Raw genomic sequence first — 17818 nt, 5'->3', positions numbered from 1 at the left:
AATTCCCCAGGTATATGAAACCACTGGTGGTTAGCAGGGTGACGGCTTTACCTTCCACTGGACATAACCTGTGTGTGCCTTCCCAGCCAGGACATCAAGGGAAGGTCGACCTGCATTCTCAAGACCTGGCAAGAACTTCCAAGAATGACTGTGCAAGAGCCTGGGATCCTAGCTAGGGCAGAGGCCACAGGCAGGAGGAGCAAGATCAGAGGCCAGCCCTGCCCAAAAGGCAAGAGAACCGACCTGAAAAATAAAAGGGCTGGAGGCTTGTCTCACGTGGTGGGGGTAGTTCAGGTAATGGGCTTGACTGGAGTGGCTCGGGTGGTGGGGCGTGGCTGGAATGGCAGGAGGCGTGGCTCAAGAGGTGGAACACCTGCCTAGCAAGCCAAAGGTTCTGAGTTCAAACCCCAGTACGAATAGAACACGCAGTGAGAGCCAAGCCAGGCACCCAGGGAGCTCTTCCGTATTATCTCTATTAGATGACGCCGGGTTGTCACTTGGCAACACAAAGTTGAGCAATAGGTGACCTGTGATTGACACGTCGCCCCAGAATTACAAAGTCACGTGTATGGTGACCTGTGATTGACACCTCGCCGCTCCAGTTATAAAGTGTTTCCAGGACCACAAGGCGTTAGGTCTGCGTATTCAAGAGTTTCTTTTTACCTCAGTGAAACCGAGCGGGGCACGTGTGCGTGCCACCCCTCGCTCTGCTCGTTGGGGGCCTCGCTCCCACGCCCTCCCGGCCCGCCCCTCTCCTCGCCTGCGGCCACCGCATCCTCACCGTGTCGGCTCCCGCGGTCGGAGCCCCCAGGAAGCGCGCGCCACCCCAGTCTCCCGGCCCTGGAACGACCCCGGAAGTGGGCGAGCAGACGACCCCCAGGGAAGGCGGCGCGTCGTAGCCAATCGCGCGCGCCCATGTCCGTGATGTCATGGAGGCACTGGCCAATGAGCGTGGGTCTGAGGGCCACTTCCGGCAGGCCCCCTAGTTTACCGCCGCGCCAAGGGCCGGCCGCCAGCCCCCCCGTGGGAGTTCGGCTGCGACCCCTAGTCGCCGGGCGCCGGCCCCGGTGAGTGCTGGGTGGCGGCCCCTTGCCGCGGGGACGGACCGCGCGCGCGAGCCCTCCGGGGAGGTGAGGGTGGCGGTGCCCTACGTCCATGCGTCCTCTCCCGGCTGCGACACTGGAGGGATGGAGGGAAGGACCGGACCCGGGCCGGGCCCTGCACACCTTGGGGCGGGGACGGGGGTCTGCTTCATCCCAGCTCTGAACACACACGTGACAGACAGCTCCGGCTTGGGGGGGAGGGGTCCATCCTCTGGACTGGGGTGACGGCTGGAGCTGTGGGGCGGGTGCAAATCCTTCCTCTTGGAAGGAGGATTTGACCCCCCCCCCGGGCCTGGGATTAACCAAGGCAGATGGCCGGGGCCCTGCACCCTGACACAGGCCGCCCTTGGCGGTGCAGGGGGGCCCACCTGCAGGGTGCAGAGGCCGGGATGAGAGCCAGGCCCACCCAGAACACCTCCTTCCCGGGTGGGGCTGGGCAGACCCTATTTATTTGGGGGGGAGGAATGGAGGTGCCATGGATGTCTTAGGTGTGTTCACAATGGCGTGCTTGCTTCCTTGTGCCAGGTCACATCTACTCCACTGCCCTGGGGGCACATTTTGGTCTCTGAAGGAAGGAATCAGTGGATAAACTGATCCAAAAAAGCAGATGGTTTTGGGGGTGGCGAGTGGCTTTTTTTTTTTTAAGAGGAATGATGGAAAATTCAAGACCATTTTGTTTTGTAAACGTTCGCAGTGAAAATAGAGGTTGCCTCTGAAGATTTCCCTTAGATCTTTCACTTTTACAAAACAAAGAAATCTCAGGGTTCCTGGAGTCATGAGAGACTTTGCAAGAATCCTGTGACCCAAAAACAGGTTGTGTGGTGAGGACGCAGCCAGGAAGTGGTGTCTGACCAGTTGTGGGGCGCATCCTGGCCCAGAAAGAAAAGGAGGTGTAGCTGGCCAAGGATATTTACCCCATGTCACCTTTAACTGGAAAGGAGTTTATAAACACGCTCCCCCACCCCATCCTCTGCCACAGAGTATTCTTCCATTAACTGCCCAGAGGGTCAATTATATCAGGAAGGAAATGACTGCTTAGTCATTTAGCTAAAGGAAAGCGTTTCAAATACAAGTAGCATCTCTGTTCTTGAAGTTCAATCTGCAGACTGAACCTGACCTTCATACATTGAATTATTAGCTATTAGGTGGGCTTTTTACCCTTTTCTTTTTTTGTCGTATGAGGCTGAACTCAAGTACACAGTACTTCTTCCTCAGCCTCCTGCGTGCTGGAATTACAGATGTGTGTCACTATGCCCAGCAAATGGTATTACATTGCTGTGTGTGTGTGTGTGTGTGTGTGTGTGTGTGTGTGTGTGTGTGTGTGGTGTGGTGTGGTGTGTTGCTGGGGATGAAAACAGCCTGGTGCATGCTAAGCAAGTGCTCTCTACTTGTCTACATCCATCATCATGTGAGTTACCTTTAAATTAAAGACTAATTTGTATTGCTCAAACCAATAACAACATCATAGAATCTGGGTACTGGTGGCTCACACCTGTAAACCTAGCTAGTCAGGAGACTGAGATTTGAGGATCAACACTAGTCCAGGCAGGCAAGGCTGTGAAACTCTTAGCTCTACTTAACCACCAAAAAGTGTAAATAAAGAGGGGCAGGGAATGTGGCTTAGAGGTAGAGTCCTTGTCTAGCAAGCATAAAGTCCTGGGTTCGATTCCTCAGTACCACATAAACAGAAAAAGCTGGAAGTAGTGCTGTGGCTCAAGTGGTAGAGTGCTAGCCTTGAGCAAAAGAAGCTTAGGGACAGAGCCCAGACCCTGAGTTCAAGCCCCAGGTCTGGCAAAAATTAAACATTAAATTAAAAAAATATTTTTAAAGAAGCCAGAAGTGGAGCTGTGCCTTAAGTGATAGAGTGCTGGTTTTAAACAAAAAACTAGAGGATAGCTCCCAGGCCCTGAGTTGAAGCCCCAGTACTGGCACACACACATGCACACACACACACACACACACACACACGCATACACATACATCAGAGTCTACCCATTTTGTCAAATTGAAAGAATTAGTTCATGAACATCCACAAACCCTCCATTTGTTAATTATACCTGCACTTTGGTTCACCTGTCACCTATCTGTCCATCAAGGCCACCTTGCTTTTTAATTAATTTTTTACTTGAATTTGTGGGCAGGATTTTAGCACCTCAGGGTATCAGAAGATGCTGGAGGTAGGTGGAGATTGTCCTCATTAAGTGTTAACTTGAATCTTTATTGTATTCACTGAGAAGATGAAGAGAACTAAACCTCAGGCTGGCCAGGAAGACACTTGATTTCTTTAAAAGATGGGAAGCTGGACACCTTAGTTGGAGCTCCTTGGAAAGCTAAGAGTGGGAAGACTATGCTTTGAGGCCAGTCCAGGCTGGCTGAAAAGTTAGTGACACCCCATCACAACTAATAGCTGGCTGTGGTGGCACATGTCTGTCATCCCAGCATTGGTGAGAAGTGTAAATAGGAGGATTGCGATCCAAGCCTACCGAGGGCAAAAAGGGGGACCCGGTTTAAAAATAACCAGGGGGAAAAAAATAAAGAGGGCTGGAGGCATGGGCTCAGCAATACAGCACTTGACTACTAAGCTTGAGACCTGGAGATCAAACCTCAGTGCGAAAGAGAGAGAGAGAGAGAAAGAGAGAGAGAGGGAGGGAGGGAGGGGGAGGGGGACAGGTAGAAGAGGGTAGAAGAGGGGACACTTGTGGGGGGACATTAGAACATGTTGAGTTCTCACACACTGCACACCTTGAGGGCTCAGACACTCGTGTTCTGGCCAGCTCTGGGCATTCAATCACTGTAAAGGATCCAAAGGGACCCTGAAGCCTGGCTAGCGGTGCTGGGTGGGTGGAAGAGGGGCGGCGTGTATTGGCAGCGGGGGCAGGGTGTGGGCACTGTGATCCTGACCCAGGCCCCTGAGCACAGATAGTTTTCAAATGACTCAGGAAGGCTCCTGACCCGATTGTGCTGTATGTCTGGTGGGCATGGGTTCAGTAACGTTTTTTGGGGTGGTCAGTGGTTATATGGAGGCGCCTCCACTCCCAGACCTGCCCTGTAGTCAGCCTCCATCCTGGCATCTTGCTGTACTTCCTGTGGTGGGTGTCTCTTAGTTTCTCAGAACTTGGCTCTGCCCCAGCTCCTGCCTTTCTGTTCCCTGTCCTTGTCACCTGCGTCCAGCTCCACTTAGCACATTTCGGTCATGGAGTTTGAACTCAGGGCCTGCGTGCTGTCCCTGAGCTCTTTTGCTCAACACTAGCACACTACCACTTGGAGCCACAGCGTCATTTCCAGTTTTCTGGGGGTTAATTGGAGATAAGAGCCTCACTGATTTTCCTGCCCGGGTTGGCTTTGAACCTTAATCCTCAGATCTCAGCCTTTTGAGTAGCTAAGATGACAGCATGAACCACAGGCACCAAGCTTGTTGTTTGTGCTTTTTTGTGCTAGCACTGGGTCTTGAACTCAGAGCCAGGGCACTCTCCTTTAGCTTTTTTGCTCCAAGCTGGCAACTCTACCATTTTAGGCACACCTCCACTTCTGGCTTTGTGGTGGTTCACTGGAGATCAGAGATTGATGAACTTTCAACTCTCAACCCTTAGATCTCAGCCTCCTGAGTAGCTAGCTGGGATTCCAGGCGTGAGGCACTGGCAGCTAGCTTCCACTGTTTTACATGCTGCAGATGGGCACATTTGTAGACCAGCTACATCTCTAACCACCACTGTACTTCCTGTGCCTTCTGGGGCAGCCCATCCGTCTGGGGAGCTGGAGGATCAGCAGCTTGGCCCAGCTTCCAGGCCCCCCTAACAACCTAGGTTCCCAGTAACTATCCCAACAGACTGCCCTCCGACCTTGCTTCTCTCCTGTCCCAAGGGTGGTGTTTTCTTTTTCTGATGGTACTAAGTTTGAACTCAGGGTCTTGCTACATTGGTACTCTATCTTAACTGAGATATCAAGTGTGTACCACTGTGTCTGGCTTATTGGTGGAGATGTGATCTTCTAATTGTTTTCCTCTGGCCTGGCCTTAAGCTTCAATCTTCCCACTCTCTCTCTCTACCTCCTAAGTAACTGGGATTACAGGCTTAAGCCACCATGCCCGGCCTTCCACGGGCAGTGTTTTCTAGGATTGAGAGCTACCTTGTCAGATCAGTCTGTTCCTTGTGACTCCCTGCTGTGCCCTTCGTCCCTGTGGGCTTGGTATCCTAGGTATGGCATGGTGGGAAGCATGCTTCCTCCACAAGTCACAATTTCAGGGGTTACCCTAGGGAATCACAGCCATGGCGATCCCCGGATGGGGAGGGCTGGCCCGGGGTACAGCTTGGAGACTCTGCAGAACACAAAGAAAGAAACAGGAGAGATAAAGGAAGGGCGAGGGGAGTGAGGAAATCACTCAGGGAGGGCAGGCAGGGGACCTTTGTGTCCCTCAGTCCCTGTGGTCCCTTGGGGCTCAGCTGGGATGCCAGGTGCACCAGGGACCCCTTTGTCAAGCCCAGGAGAGTGACAGAGACCAACCAGCCTGGCAGAGAGGTAAAGAAGCCAGGCACTGGTGGCTCAAAGCCAGCCAGGGCAGGAAAGTCAGTGAGACTCTCATCTGCAATAAATCACCAGAAAGCCAGAAGTGGTGCTGTGCTCAAAGTGGTAGAGCACAAGCCTTGAGCAAAAGAGCTCCCAGGCCCTGAGTTCAAGCCCCACGAGTGCCAAAAGAGAGGGGGGAAGAGGGAGAGGGAGAAAGAGAGAGAGAGGGAGAGAAAGAGAAGAAGAAGTTTCTGAGTGTCAGAAGCAGGCATGGCTTCTGCTCTTTGGTGTGACCATTTGCTCCTCTCCCTGACCTCATCTGGCCCTACATGAGACACATCACCATGGAAAATTCTCCTGTGACCCTGACGTCCCCATGCTGGGAGGCAGTACTTTGATATTCTTGTTTTTGTTATTGTCGTTTTTGTGACTGAGGCTCACTCTGGAGCCCAAGCCTCCAACTTGTGATCCTTCCGCCTTGGCTCCCCCACCCACCCAAGCACCGGCATTGCAGGCATGCGCCACCACACCCGGCTGACACTCTCCTTCCCGTGTGTTTCCCTCTAGTGCTGCCGCCATGCCTGCCTCAGTGCTTTGGGCAGTGGACCTCTTTGGGAGGGTATACACACTGTCCACGGCCGGCCAGTACTGGGAACTGTGCCGGGACTCCCAGCTGGAATTCAAGAGGGTCAGCGCGGCCACACAGTTCTGCTGGGGCATCGCCTGTGACAACCAGGTTTACCTGTATGTGTGTGCCAGCGATGTCCCCATCCGCCGCCGAGAGGAGGCCTACGAGAACCAGGTACTTAGTGGTCTGCTCCCTTCCAGGCAGGCCTCCCTGCCTCCTTCCCTGCATTCACACCACCTTGCTCATGCTGGAGATCCATGGGACAGAGCATCTGGGTCTTTTTTTTTTTTTTTTTTGGTCGGTCGTGGGGCTTGAACTCTGGGCTTGGGCACTGTCCCTGCATTCTTCAGCTCATGGAAAGCACTCTACCCCTTGAGCCACAGCACCGATTCCAGTTTTCTAGTGGTTTATTGGAGATAGAAGTCTCACGGACTTTCCTGCCTGGGCTGACTTTGAACCACAATCCTCAGATCTCAGCCTCCTGAGTAGTTAGGATTACAGGCGTGAGCCACTGGCGCCCAGCTAGCATCTGGGTCTTTGCAGCCCTGGCTGGGTCATTGGCTGGGTTCCGATGGGGGTGTGCTCTGGTAGATTTTGGGAGCCCAGAGGACCATGTTCTCCTCTGCCTGTCATGCTGGGACCGTGGGTGGGTGCTCTACTCGTTAGGGCCATGCTGATGCACTGGGTCTTTTTTCCCCCTTTTATTGCCAGTACTGGGATTTGAACTCAGGTCCTTGCACTTCCTAGGCAATCGCTATCCATGGAACCCAAGGTCTTTTCCACTCCATTATTTTTCAAATAGAGTCCTCTCCCTTTTGCCTAAGATGAACCTTGGGCTGAGATTCTCTTATCTCTGTCTTCTGAGTGGCTCAGATCATAAGAATCAATCAGCCAGGCACTGGCAGCTCACATCTGTAATCCTAGCTACTAAGGAGTCTGAGATCTGAGGATCACCATTCAAAGCCAGCCCGGACAGGAAAGTCCATGAGACTCTTACCTCCAATTAACCACCCAAAATCTGGAAGTGGCACTAGTGGTAGAGTGCTCCCCTTGAGCTGAAGAGCTCAGGGACAGCACCCAGGCCCAGAATTCAAGCCCCATGACTGACAAAAAGAAAAAGAAAAGAAAAAAAAGACTGAATTACCATGCCCAGTTTGTAGGTTGAGATAGAGCATCCCTTCCCCCACCCCTACCCCCCCCACCCCCAGGCTGGCTTCAAACTATAATTCTTGTTCCTCTTATCTCCCAAGTAGCTGAAATTACAAGCCTGAGCCACCATGCTCAGCCTGATGCTCTAAGCTCTTCCTGAAGTGTCATGGATGTCCTTGATCCCTGAATGCCAGATAGGCTTGCTGTTCCTCTGCTACCCTAGAGCTAGGCGAGAGGGGCCTGCTGGCCTCAGAGAGAGAGAGAGACCCTGTCCACCTGGGTCTCCGCCCAGCATGCCGGGGGCCTGAGACTTTCTCTGTGTCCCTGGCCTCAGCGCTGGAACCCCATGGGTGGCTTCTGCGACAAACTCCTGCCGAGTGACCGCTGGCCATGGAGCGACGTGAGTGGGCTCCAGCACCGGCCGCTGGACGGGGTGGCGCTGCTGTCACCCCACTGGGAGTGGGAGTCAGACTGGTACGTGGATGAGAATTTTGGAGGGGAGCCCACCGAGAAAGGGGTAGGTGAATTTGGTGTCCACTGCGATTGTGGTGGGGGGCGGGGGGAGGCCGTGGCGCCCAGCTGTCCCCAGTTCCCGCAGTGGCTGACCTCTGCTTGCTGGGAGAGGGCTGTGTGTGGCGTGCGTGTGATGAGCTCCCCCCCCCGACCCTGCTCCCTCCCCTCTGCCTGTCACCCATCCCTCCCACTTGCCCACCCCCAGCCTCACCCAGCCCACTTGGCCTTGCAGGGCTGGACGTACGCCATGGACTTCCCTGCCACCTACACAAGAGACAAGAAGTGGAACTCGTGCGTGCGGAGGCGGAAGTGGATCCGGTACCGGAGATACAAATCCCGCGATATGTGGGCCAAGGTCCTTGCACGGAGCAGGGCACAGGGGTCAGGGCAGGGTGGACAGGGACAGAAGGGCACAGGGAGCGTCATCCCTGTGTGCACCAGGCACCATACCCTCCCCTGACGACCCCCGGGCATTGTGTGTCCCTCCACCTTGGCCGCTGACCACACAGGACCAGGTGGACAGTGGTCCAGGCTAGCTCAGAGCTTGACCTGCCCTGGGCCAGGCTCTCCTACGAGCCTCCAGTGCTGTTTCCATGGTGTCAGGATTGGAAGTCTGGGCCGGGTCCTGTGATCTTCAGAGACCACAGCCTTCAGCCCAGACTGAGAGTCCGGGTGTGGCCCTCGGCGGGAGCTGAGCATTGGGAAACCATAGAGGCCACTTGGGCCAATAGCCCAAGCATGGCTGCTGACAGACAGGCCAGACAGCACCCCACGGCCCTGGCCTGCTGCCTCCGTGACATCAGGCGCCTGGGGGCTGAGCTGAGGATAAAAGGTTCTGGAAGGCTGGAGAGTAGGCGGGCAGGGATGGGGAAGGAGGGCTTGCAGGGTGGGCACCCCGGCTCACCGGGTCATGACAGCCACTACTTCTCACTGTTTCCTCCAGATTCCCTCGAAGGATGACCCTGAGGCACTGCCTGACCCCTTCAATGACCTCTCCGTGGGGGGCTGGGAGATCACGGAGGAGCCCGTGGGCCGCCTGTCCGTGTGGGCTGTGTCTCTGCAGGGAAAGGTAAGGCCATGCTAGCCCTGGGCCCTGGGGTCCCGGGGACCCTAGAGCTGGCTCACTTCCCAGAAGACTCTGCCACTGTCTCACGTCTCTTCCTAGCCCATCTGGGGCACAGGTTCTAACACTGCTGTGTCCTTGGACAGATCCTGAGCTCTTCCAGCTCTCTGGGGGTCCCTGTTGTTGTTTATGAGTGGGTGGGCTAGCGGGGGGGGGGAGGGGGATGTGTGAGGAAAGTTAATGAACTAAGGAAAGGACTAAATCCACCCCAATGGAGCAGCCACACAATGGGCTGATCGGTAGCTTGGCGTTGTTAGCCAGTAACATCACGCACTGACCATGAGGCTCTACTGGCTTTGGGATGGCTGAAGGATGGAGAGGAGGGGTCTGGCAGGGTGAGAGATGTGGCTTGGGAAAGAGATCCCCATCTAAAAAGAGGGGACCACAGAGGAGCCAGCGCCTGCCTACCAGATGACTTGATACTAAGGGAGGTGTGTGTGTGTGTGTGTGTGTGTGTTGTTCCTGAGCTTTTGTGCTCAAGGCTGGTGCCTTACACTCACTTGAACCACAACTCCATTGGTGATTATGAGTCTCATGGACTTTCCTACCCAAGCTAGCTTTGAACCATGATCCCTCAGATCTCAGCCTCCTGAGTAGGCAGGATTACAGATGTGAGCCACCAGTGCCTTGCAGGAGTTAACTCATCTTAAACAGTCAGGTTAAGGACTAAAGAAGTGGCGGTGGCGTATGTGGGGACATTGAACACCACAGGTGTCCTGAGAGCTCCAGGCCACTAGGGGGAGTGGAGCACCGGAGGCTGAGTGGAAGGCAGTCCCCGCAAGCAGCCGTGCAGAATGGGTCTCTCCCCTTGGACCACCGAAATCCAAGGCTTGCATATTGCATGAGGATGGGAGGGGAGGTCACTGGCTCTGCCACTGAGGGAAAATTGGGGGAGGCGGCTATACGGTCAGGGTCCACGTGTGGGTGCTGCTGGGACCCCAACTTGTGTCCCATAAGGGGCCAGGTGGGCTGACGCAGTGGCGCCGGCCCCCTTTCTTGCCTCCCTAGGTGTGGTACAGAGAGGATGTCAGTCACCCGAACCCCGAAGGCTCCTCGTGGTCCCTGGTTGACACCCCCGGGGAGGTGGTGCAGATCAGCTGTGGACCCCACGACCTCTTGTGGGCCACACTCTGGGAGGGGCAGGCCCTGGTGCGGGAAGGAATCAACAGGAACAACCCCAGAGGTGGGTCGCCCTGTGCTGCGGGGCCTGCGGGGGGGGGGGTGTCTCCCAGCATTTTGGCTGATGAAGATCCTCTGGGGTTGCTTTTCTTGGGGGGTAGGAAGTTCCTGGACCATCGTGGAACCTCCCGGATCTGAAAACGGGATCCTGCACGTCTCTGTGGGCGTCAGCGTGGTCTGGGCCGTCACCAAGGACCGGAAAGTAAGATGGAGGACTGAGACCACCGGGGTCCCACGTCACTAGGGATCTCTCTGCTTAAAAAGGTCCCCTAAGCCCTTTAGAATAAATGTGACATCGCTGGGCACTGGTGGCTCTCACCTGTCATGCTAGCTACTCAGGAGGCTGAGATCTGAGGACTGCGATTCAAAGCCAGTCTGGGCTTTCATTGCCAATGAACCACCCAAAAAGCCAGAAGTGGAGCTCAAGTGGTAGAGGGCTAGCTTTGAGTACAAAAGCTCAGGGACAGAGCCAGTGCCCAGTTCAAGCCCCAGGACTGGCACAAAAAAGGGGGGGGGCTGGGAAGGTGGCTCAGTGGTAGAGCACTTGCTTGCCTTGCATGCCTGAGGCCCTGGGTTCGATTCCTCAGCATTACATAAGCAGAAAAACCCAGAAGTGGCACTGTGGCTCAAAGTGGTAGAGTGCTGGCCTTGAACTGAAGAGCTGAGGGACAGCATCGAGGCCCAGAGTTCAGGCCTCACAACCGATAAAAAAAACAAGAATCTAAGCTGGGCACGAGTGGTTCATGCCTGTAATCCTAGCTACTCAGGAGGCTGAGATCTGAGGATCGCAGTTCAAAGGCAACTTGGGTAGGAAAGTCCATGAGACTCTTAATCACCAATGAACCACCAAAGGCAGAAGTGGAGTAGAGTGCTCGCCTTGAGCTGAAGAGCTGAGGGACTGCCCAGGCCCAGAGTTCAAGCCCCATGACTGACAAAAAAAACAACAGAAAAAGAGGCTGGGGGCATGGCTTAAGTGGTAGAGAGCCTGACAAGCCGAGGGCTCTGAATTCAAACTCCAGTATTGCCAAAAAACAAAACAAAATCCTAAATATTCTCAGTAAGGCTATCCTCTTAAACAGAGGAAATAATGAACCAAAGCTCAACGTATTCATTCATTCTTGCCGAGTCTTTTCACCTCAGTTACCAGGCATGGTGGCTCACACCTGTAATACCAGCACTCAGAAAACAGAGGCAGGAGAATCATGAGTTTAAGTCCATTGTAGGCTCCATAGTGAGATCCTGTCAATAACAACAACAACAAATAAGGGTCTCTACGACCCTCCAGAGAGGCGTTTATTTCCGACTTTTCCAGGTCTGGTTTCGCAGAGGAGTCAACTCGCATAATCCCTGTGGCACCAGCTGGATCGAGATGGTGGGAGAAATGACGATGGTGAATGTGGGGCTGAATGACCAGGTATGCCTGGGGGTCCCCACGCACCCCATGCAGCGCCCCTTGTCCCTTGTCACTGCCCAGCCTTTGCAGGCACCCAGGGTCCTTGCCATTTGTCCTAGGGCCGTGCCCCTCAGGGCTAATGGGGACAGGGCAGGGCCACTCCCCTAAGCTTGACTCTGGCCACAGCCTCTCCTGCGCATTTTCCATGTGGCTTTGACAGTGTGCCCTTCTCATGGGTAATGAGCCTGTAAAGCCAAAGGAGACAAGTACCCATGGCTCACGCCTGTAATTCCAGCTACTCAAGACACTAAGATCTGAGGATCTGGATTCAAAGCCAGCCTGGGACAGGAGAGTTTGTGAGACTATCTCCAAAGAACCAGCAAAAAGCCAAAAGTGGATCTATGGCTCAAGTGGTAGAGCTCCAGCCTTGAGCAGAAAAGCTCAGGAACAGCACCCAGGTCCTGAGTTCAAGCCCCAGATTGGCAGCAGCCCGGGGACTCAGAATCCACAGGGAAGATAATCACACAAGTAGACTTGCATCTCAACATGCTCCAGGAGCCCCAGGCTCCCTAATTTGGGGAGCCAGGATCTGGACCCTTCTGGGCTTGCAGGGAGCAGCCCCCACTCCTGCAGGGAGACCCACAGGGGACTGGCTGCGTAGCAACACTCACGGGCATACACCCCCACACGTCACACCCACAGGCCCTCCTGTTCCCCTAAGAAAGGGCTAAGAGCCTCAGGCCAGTGCCTCTGTTCCATCCAGGTATGGGGTATCGGCTGTGAAGACCGCGCTGTGTACTTCCGGCAGGGCGTTACCCCCAGCGAGCTCAGCGGGAAGACATGGAAAGCCATCGTCGCGGGCCGCGAGAGTGACCGCTCACACTCGGGCAGCTCATCCAGCCTCCTTAGGTGACCCAGGGACCACAGGGCATAGAGGAGGGGGTGGGGCAGGCCCCAGGGCCCCAGTGATGAATGTACAGCGTCATGTGCATCATGTGCTAAACACGTGGCGTGTGTTTTCAAATGCTCGTACCTGTCACCAGCTCCTCAGGCATCTTAGATGGGGAGCATCACCCTTCAGAGACAGCCCGGGTAGGAAAGTCTATGAGACTCCCATCTTCAAAATAATCAGTCAAATGCTCAACTGGAGGCGTGGCTCAAATGGTAGAGCGCCAGAGGAAAGTCAAATGAGTCCACTTGGTGTCATGTATATTTTACCCCAATTAAATGAAAAGAAATAGCCAACAACTCAAGTCCAGATCTCCACTCACTGCCCTATGGCTCTGATTGGCCAGCGCCCCGCCCGTGCCCCCCGGGCCCACAGGTGTCCCTGTGTGAGGAGAGGTGAGTCACCATTGCAGTGTACATCCCCAAGAGAAACGACACCTGCGCTGTTCTGTCCACAGCGCCGGCTGCTTCTTTGGGGACGAGGTGAGGGGCAGCAGCGAGTCAGCCCCAAGTGACAATGACACCTCGGAAGTGGAGAGACGGGATCCCAAGCAGCTGCTCCCTGAAGAGTCTCTGGACGGTTCCAGCAACCCAAGGGGAAGCTCAGCCTCGGACACTGGCGCTGGCAGGACCCCCGGGTGTGCCGGCGAGCACTCCGGTCCCACAGAGGACAGAGGGGACACTGCTGCAGCCTTGGGTCCCCGTGAACACTCAGACCCAGCCTCCCCGCCTGCCCAGTTGCCCTGGACCAGTATTGACCTAAAGGAGCCCAAGAAGGCAGCCGGCCACGAGGCTGCCAGCTGTCCCGAGGCCGCGGGGCTCAGCTCCCAGGGGCTCTGCCCGCTGGGCACGGAGGAGCCCTACGGGGCTGATGACCACCCACTGTGGGCCTGGGTGTCTGGAGGCAGCTGCGCCGTGGATACGGGCTCCACACTCAAGTGGTTCACAGTCCAGTCAGGTAAGGGGGCCGGGGCAGCAGGGCTAGTGTCCCAGTGGGAGCCCCTGGGGGATATGGGAGGCCACTAGGCACCCCAGTAGGAGCCCCTGGGGGTGGGGAGGTCCCAGGCCTTCAGGTAGGAGCACAGTCAACAGTCCTAAGCAGGCCCTGGGCCCCGCTGGGATAGTTGCTGCACGGTGTCCCCTCCCTGGTCCCCCAGTGGAGGAGGGTGGGGGGGACTAGTGAGGGAGGGAGGGCTCAAAGGCCTTTGTGCAATGATGGGAACCTTCTAGCAAGAAAAGGCAGGAGGAAAGCCAGCCCTAGGTTCTCCGGCCAGCTGTGGGCAGGATGGCACCTAGCCCTGAGGCCTAGCCTCCCGCAGGCCTGTCCCCTTCGGCGCAGACGCTGTCCCTGTCCATCACACCTGCGCAGACAGCGGCCTGGAGGAAGCAGATCTTCCAGCAGCTCACGGAGAGGACGCGGCGGGAGCTGGAGAACTTCCGGCACTATGAGCAGGCCGTGGAACAGGTGCGCACGGCCCCACATGGCATGAGGCGGGGTGGAGGGGGTCTAGGGATGGGTGCGCCCGGGACCTGGGACTGTGTCCCGCATGGGATGCCAGCCCCACTGCCCGATGCCTGTGCCGCAGTCAGTGTGGGTGAAGACGGGCGCGCTGCAGTGGTGGTGTGACTGGAAACCCCACAAGTGGGTGGACGTCCGCGTGGCCCTGGAGCAGTTCACAGGCCACGATGGGGCCCGGGACAGCATCCTGTTCATCTACTACATGCTACACGAGGAGAAGAAGGTACCAGCAGCTGCGTGGCCACCAGGGGCAGTGTCTGCAGAGGGCACAGGGCCAGGGGCACCAGGGGTGGGGATGGCGTGCCCTTTTGCCTCCAAGGGCCACCCAGAGCTACTTGTAGGCCCTGGCTTTTCATTGTTTACTGTGCCAGTGTTGGCCTTGAACTTCAGACTCTCTGACTCACCTTTAGCCCTTTAAGAATTTTTATCTTGAGCCAAGGTCTCACTATGAACCCAGGCTGGCGTGGAACTCAACCATCCTCACAACTCAGCCTCTTGAGTAGCTAGGATTACAGGCATGCGCCACCATTCCCAGCTCCCTAACCTTTTGGCCTGTGCTGGCCACAAACCATCATCCAAAGTCATTTCCCTGTGTGTGGCTCTGGGAGGTGAAGTGGCTTACCGCTTAGCGTGTGCCAGGCAGTCAGTGCCAAACATCTTGAAGATGTCACCAAGGTGACTGTTCCCAAAGTACAACTTTGGTACTGGCACCTGCTTGGCCCATGGCCCAAGGCTGAGCTCTAAAGTGAAGGGAGCCTCGCGCTGTGGCTGTGTTGTCCAGGGTGACCACCTGGACATGGAGTACCCCATCCCCCCACAGTACCTCCACGTGTTCCTCAATGAGGTCACAGCACTGGTCCCCGTCCTCAATGAGGCCAAGCACTCCTTCGCCCTGTACACCCCGGAGAGGACCCGGCAGCGGTGGCCCGTGCGCCTGGCTGCGGCCACCGAGCAGGACATGAATGACTGGGTGAGTGAGCAGCGCCCAGGGCAGGGGATGAGGGGCAACCAGGTCTTGGCCTGACCAGTAGTAACCATCCCTTTCCATGCCAGCTCGCCCTGCTCAGCCTGTCCTGCAGTGAGAGCCGGAGAGTGCACGGCCGTCTGTCCCCACAGGCCATCTGGTCCATCACCTGCAAAGGGGACATCTTTGTGAGCGAGCCCAGTCCTGATCTGGAGGCCCAGGAGCACCCACTGCCCTGTGACCAAATGTGCGTGGTTATGCCCTGGGGCTGGCACATGCCTTCTCCCCCTCCACCCCCCCCCCCCAGCGCCCAGAGCACCAGGCTCCAGGAGAAGGGGCCCTGCATGGTGGACACAGGCTGCTTCTCTCTGACCATCTGCTGCCCAGTCCCTGGCTCCATGTTTCCAGATCTCTCCAAGAGGCCAGCCACAGGGAGGGGTGGGGTCAGAGAAGCCATGTCCCTCCCCATAGCCCCTGCCCCCGACTGGGGTGCCTGAGGCAGAGAGAAGAGCCGAGGCAGAGTTTCAGGGTAGTTAAGGGATGGGCTTGGTAGAGGCTATGTCTAGCCTGAAACTATGGGAGGGAGGGAGAGGCCACTGCAAGCAGATCCCCAGGGAGGAGAGAATGGACGGGACCCAGCCCCTGACAAGCTCAGAGACCAGGAAACCAACCACAGCCCAGTGCACTCTGCGCCCCCTGGTGGCAGGAACGGGCATGGCCTGGTGGACATTGTCAGCATGCAGCCGCTGGTGACGCTGTTGCTCAGCCAGAGGGTTGGGTGACACATCCCTGCTCTCTGCCATGTGCCACCCCACTCCCCCGTGGGAGGGGCTGTGTGGAGCACATGGTTGACCTCCACCCTATGGTTGGAGGCTGGCTCTCAAGCACCCCCCCTGCCCAGGGTGGAGCTGCCTCCCACCCTTCGGGTTGGGCAAGTAGGTGCTCAGTTTGCTGGGTTTGGTAGCATGCCTTGTGTCCATGAGACCACACAGGAGATGTATGTGTGTGTGCTGGTCTTGGGGCTTGAACTCAGGGCCTGGGCACTGTCTCTGAGTTTTTTTGCTCAAGTTTGCTGCTCTACCACTTAAGCCACAGCTCTTCTTCCGGCTTGTTGGTGGCTCATTGGAAATAAGAATTTCATAGACTTTCCTGCCCAGGCTGGCTTTGAACTGAGATCCTCAGATCTCAGCCTCCTGAGTAGCTAGGATGACAGGCATGAGCCACTAGCATCTGGTGAAGGAGACTGTGGGGGAGGTTAGCAATTTGGACTGAGATGTCTTTCTTGCTTCTTGCTGTGTCCCTCTCCCTCTCCTCCCCCCCAGGTTCTGGCGGCAAGTGGGAGGCCATCTGCGCCTAGTGGAGGCCAGCAGCCATGGCGTGGTATGGGGTATCGGCTACGATCACACGGCCTGGGTGTACACAGGCGGCTACGGTGGCGGCTGCTTCCAAGGTGTGGGCACCTGAGCACCACAGTTGGCACAGCCAGCTTCCTTCCTTCCCTCCTCTAATCCCCAGCTGGCTTCCCTGCCCACCACTGGGCCACTGCCCCACGACTGGCACTTGCTGTGCAGCTGGCTGATGGGTGACCTTTACTCTACCAGCCTCCACAACAGCAAAAGTTCCAAGACCAACTCAGGAGCCAGCAAGCCGGCAGAGCCCAGGGCTCCGAAGTTTCTAGAAAGCCAGCTGCCAGGCCTCCAGAGGGTGCAGCCCCTCATTCATAGATGAAGCCTCAAGGCGACTTGGGATAGCACTATTCTCTCAGTCCTCTCTCATTTGTGGGTTGCTTTCTGGAGGGCAGGTGCCTGCCCCCTCCCCCACACAAGTTCTGGGAGGCAGAGGGGGATGAGGAGAGGTAGACTTAACTCAGCAACTCTAGAGGTACCCCTGCTGGGCCTGTTTCCTGACAATTAGCTTAACTGACTGCTTAGGAGATGGTTTGAAGCCAACCTGGTCAAAAGTTAGCCCAACCCTACCTCATCAACAAGTTTGTTGTGGTGGTGCATGCCTTTAATCCCTGCTGCTCAGGTGGAGGTAGGATGTGCTAGGCCCAAGGCTAACTTGCACAAAAGCAGGAAACTCTGAAAAATGAAAATGAAAGCAGACGGGCTGGGTTAGAGCCCTGGCCTAGCAAGCACTAGATTTGGAGTCCATCTCAGCAGCCTGGGCTGCAGGCCTGCTTCTGTCTATACTGTGTGGGCCTAGGTGCTGCAGAGGGAATGCAGAGTTCCAGGCAGAACCAGCCAGGCCTCCATCCTGGCAGCCTCCTCTCCCCACAGGCCTGGCCAGCAGCAGCAGCAACATCTACACACAGTCCGACGTGAAGAGCGTGTGCATCTACGAGAACCAGCGCTGGAACCCCGTCACCGGCTACACCAGCAGGTTAGGGCGTCACCCGGCCCAGGCCACCACCGCCACCATGCTTAAAAGTGGACAGTGACATCCAGCAGCTGGCGTCGGAGCCACAGTGTGGACCACTGGGTCTCAGTGTTTATGGAGGGCTCTGTGCCCCCACTCTCTTTGACAGTGCTGGGATTTGAACTCAGGGCCTCTTTCTTGCTAAGAAGGCACTCTACAACTTGCGCCAGTCCTCCAGCCTGGAAGGGTTTACACTTGAGTTTAAAAAATTTATTAGAGCTAGGCACCAGTGGCTCACGCCTGTAATCCTAGCTACTCAGGAGCCTGAGAGCTGAGGATCACAGTTCAAAGCCAACCTGGGCAGGAAAAGCCATGAAACTCTTATCTCCAATAAACCACCAGAAAACCAGAAGTGGCGCTGTAGCTCAAGTGGTAGAG

At 56.1% G+C, this 17818-nt stretch overlaps 1 protein-coding gene across 2 annotated transcripts in view; it reads left to right on the top strand.

Annotated features, from left to right (window-relative positions):
• Positions 1-987: 987 nt before the first annotated feature.
• Positions 988-17818, top strand: part of Tecpr1 (tectonin beta-propeller repeat containing 1) — a 23294-nt gene continuing 6463 nt past the window's right edge. Inside the window, exons 1-16 of one of the 2 annotated variants that reach the window (XM_013023531.1) lie at positions 988-1067; positions 6174-6408; positions 7718-7783; positions 8129-8251; positions 8840-8965; positions 10028-10202; positions 10300-10400; positions 11511-11612; positions 12355-12500; positions 12998-13497; positions 13859-14004; positions 14126-14281; positions 14879-15028; positions 15112-15269; positions 16345-16472; positions 17302-17404. In XM_013023531.1, the coding sequence (XP_012878985.1) occupies positions 6184-6408; positions 7718-7783; positions 8129-8251; positions 8840-8965; positions 10028-10202; positions 10300-10400; positions 11511-11612; positions 12355-12500; positions 12998-13497; positions 13859-14004; positions 14126-14281; positions 14879-15028; positions 15112-15269; positions 16345-16472; positions 17302-17404 (2405 nt within the window). In that variant the 5' untranslated portion in view covers positions 988-1067; positions 6174-6183. Of the gene's footprint in view, positions 1068-6173; positions 6409-7717; positions 7901-8128; positions 8252-8839; positions 8966-10027; positions 10203-10299; positions 10401-11510; positions 11613-12354; positions 12501-12997; positions 13498-13858; positions 14005-14125; positions 14282-14878; positions 15029-15111; positions 15270-16344; positions 16473-17301; positions 17405-17818 lie in introns of both variants that reach the window. The other variant, XM_013023530.1, reaches the window with a different exon arrangement.

The sequence above is a fragment of the Dipodomys ordii genome, unplaced genomic scaffold (assembly GCF_000151885.1).
Source record: "Dipodomys ordii isolate 6190 unplaced genomic scaffold, Dord_2.0 Scaffold68, whole genome shotgun sequence".
In the NCBI taxonomy this organism is placed as follows: Eukaryota; Metazoa; Chordata; class Mammalia; order Rodentia; family Heteromyidae; genus Dipodomys; species Dipodomys ordii.
This window is presented reverse-complemented; position numbering and strand designations above follow the sequence as displayed.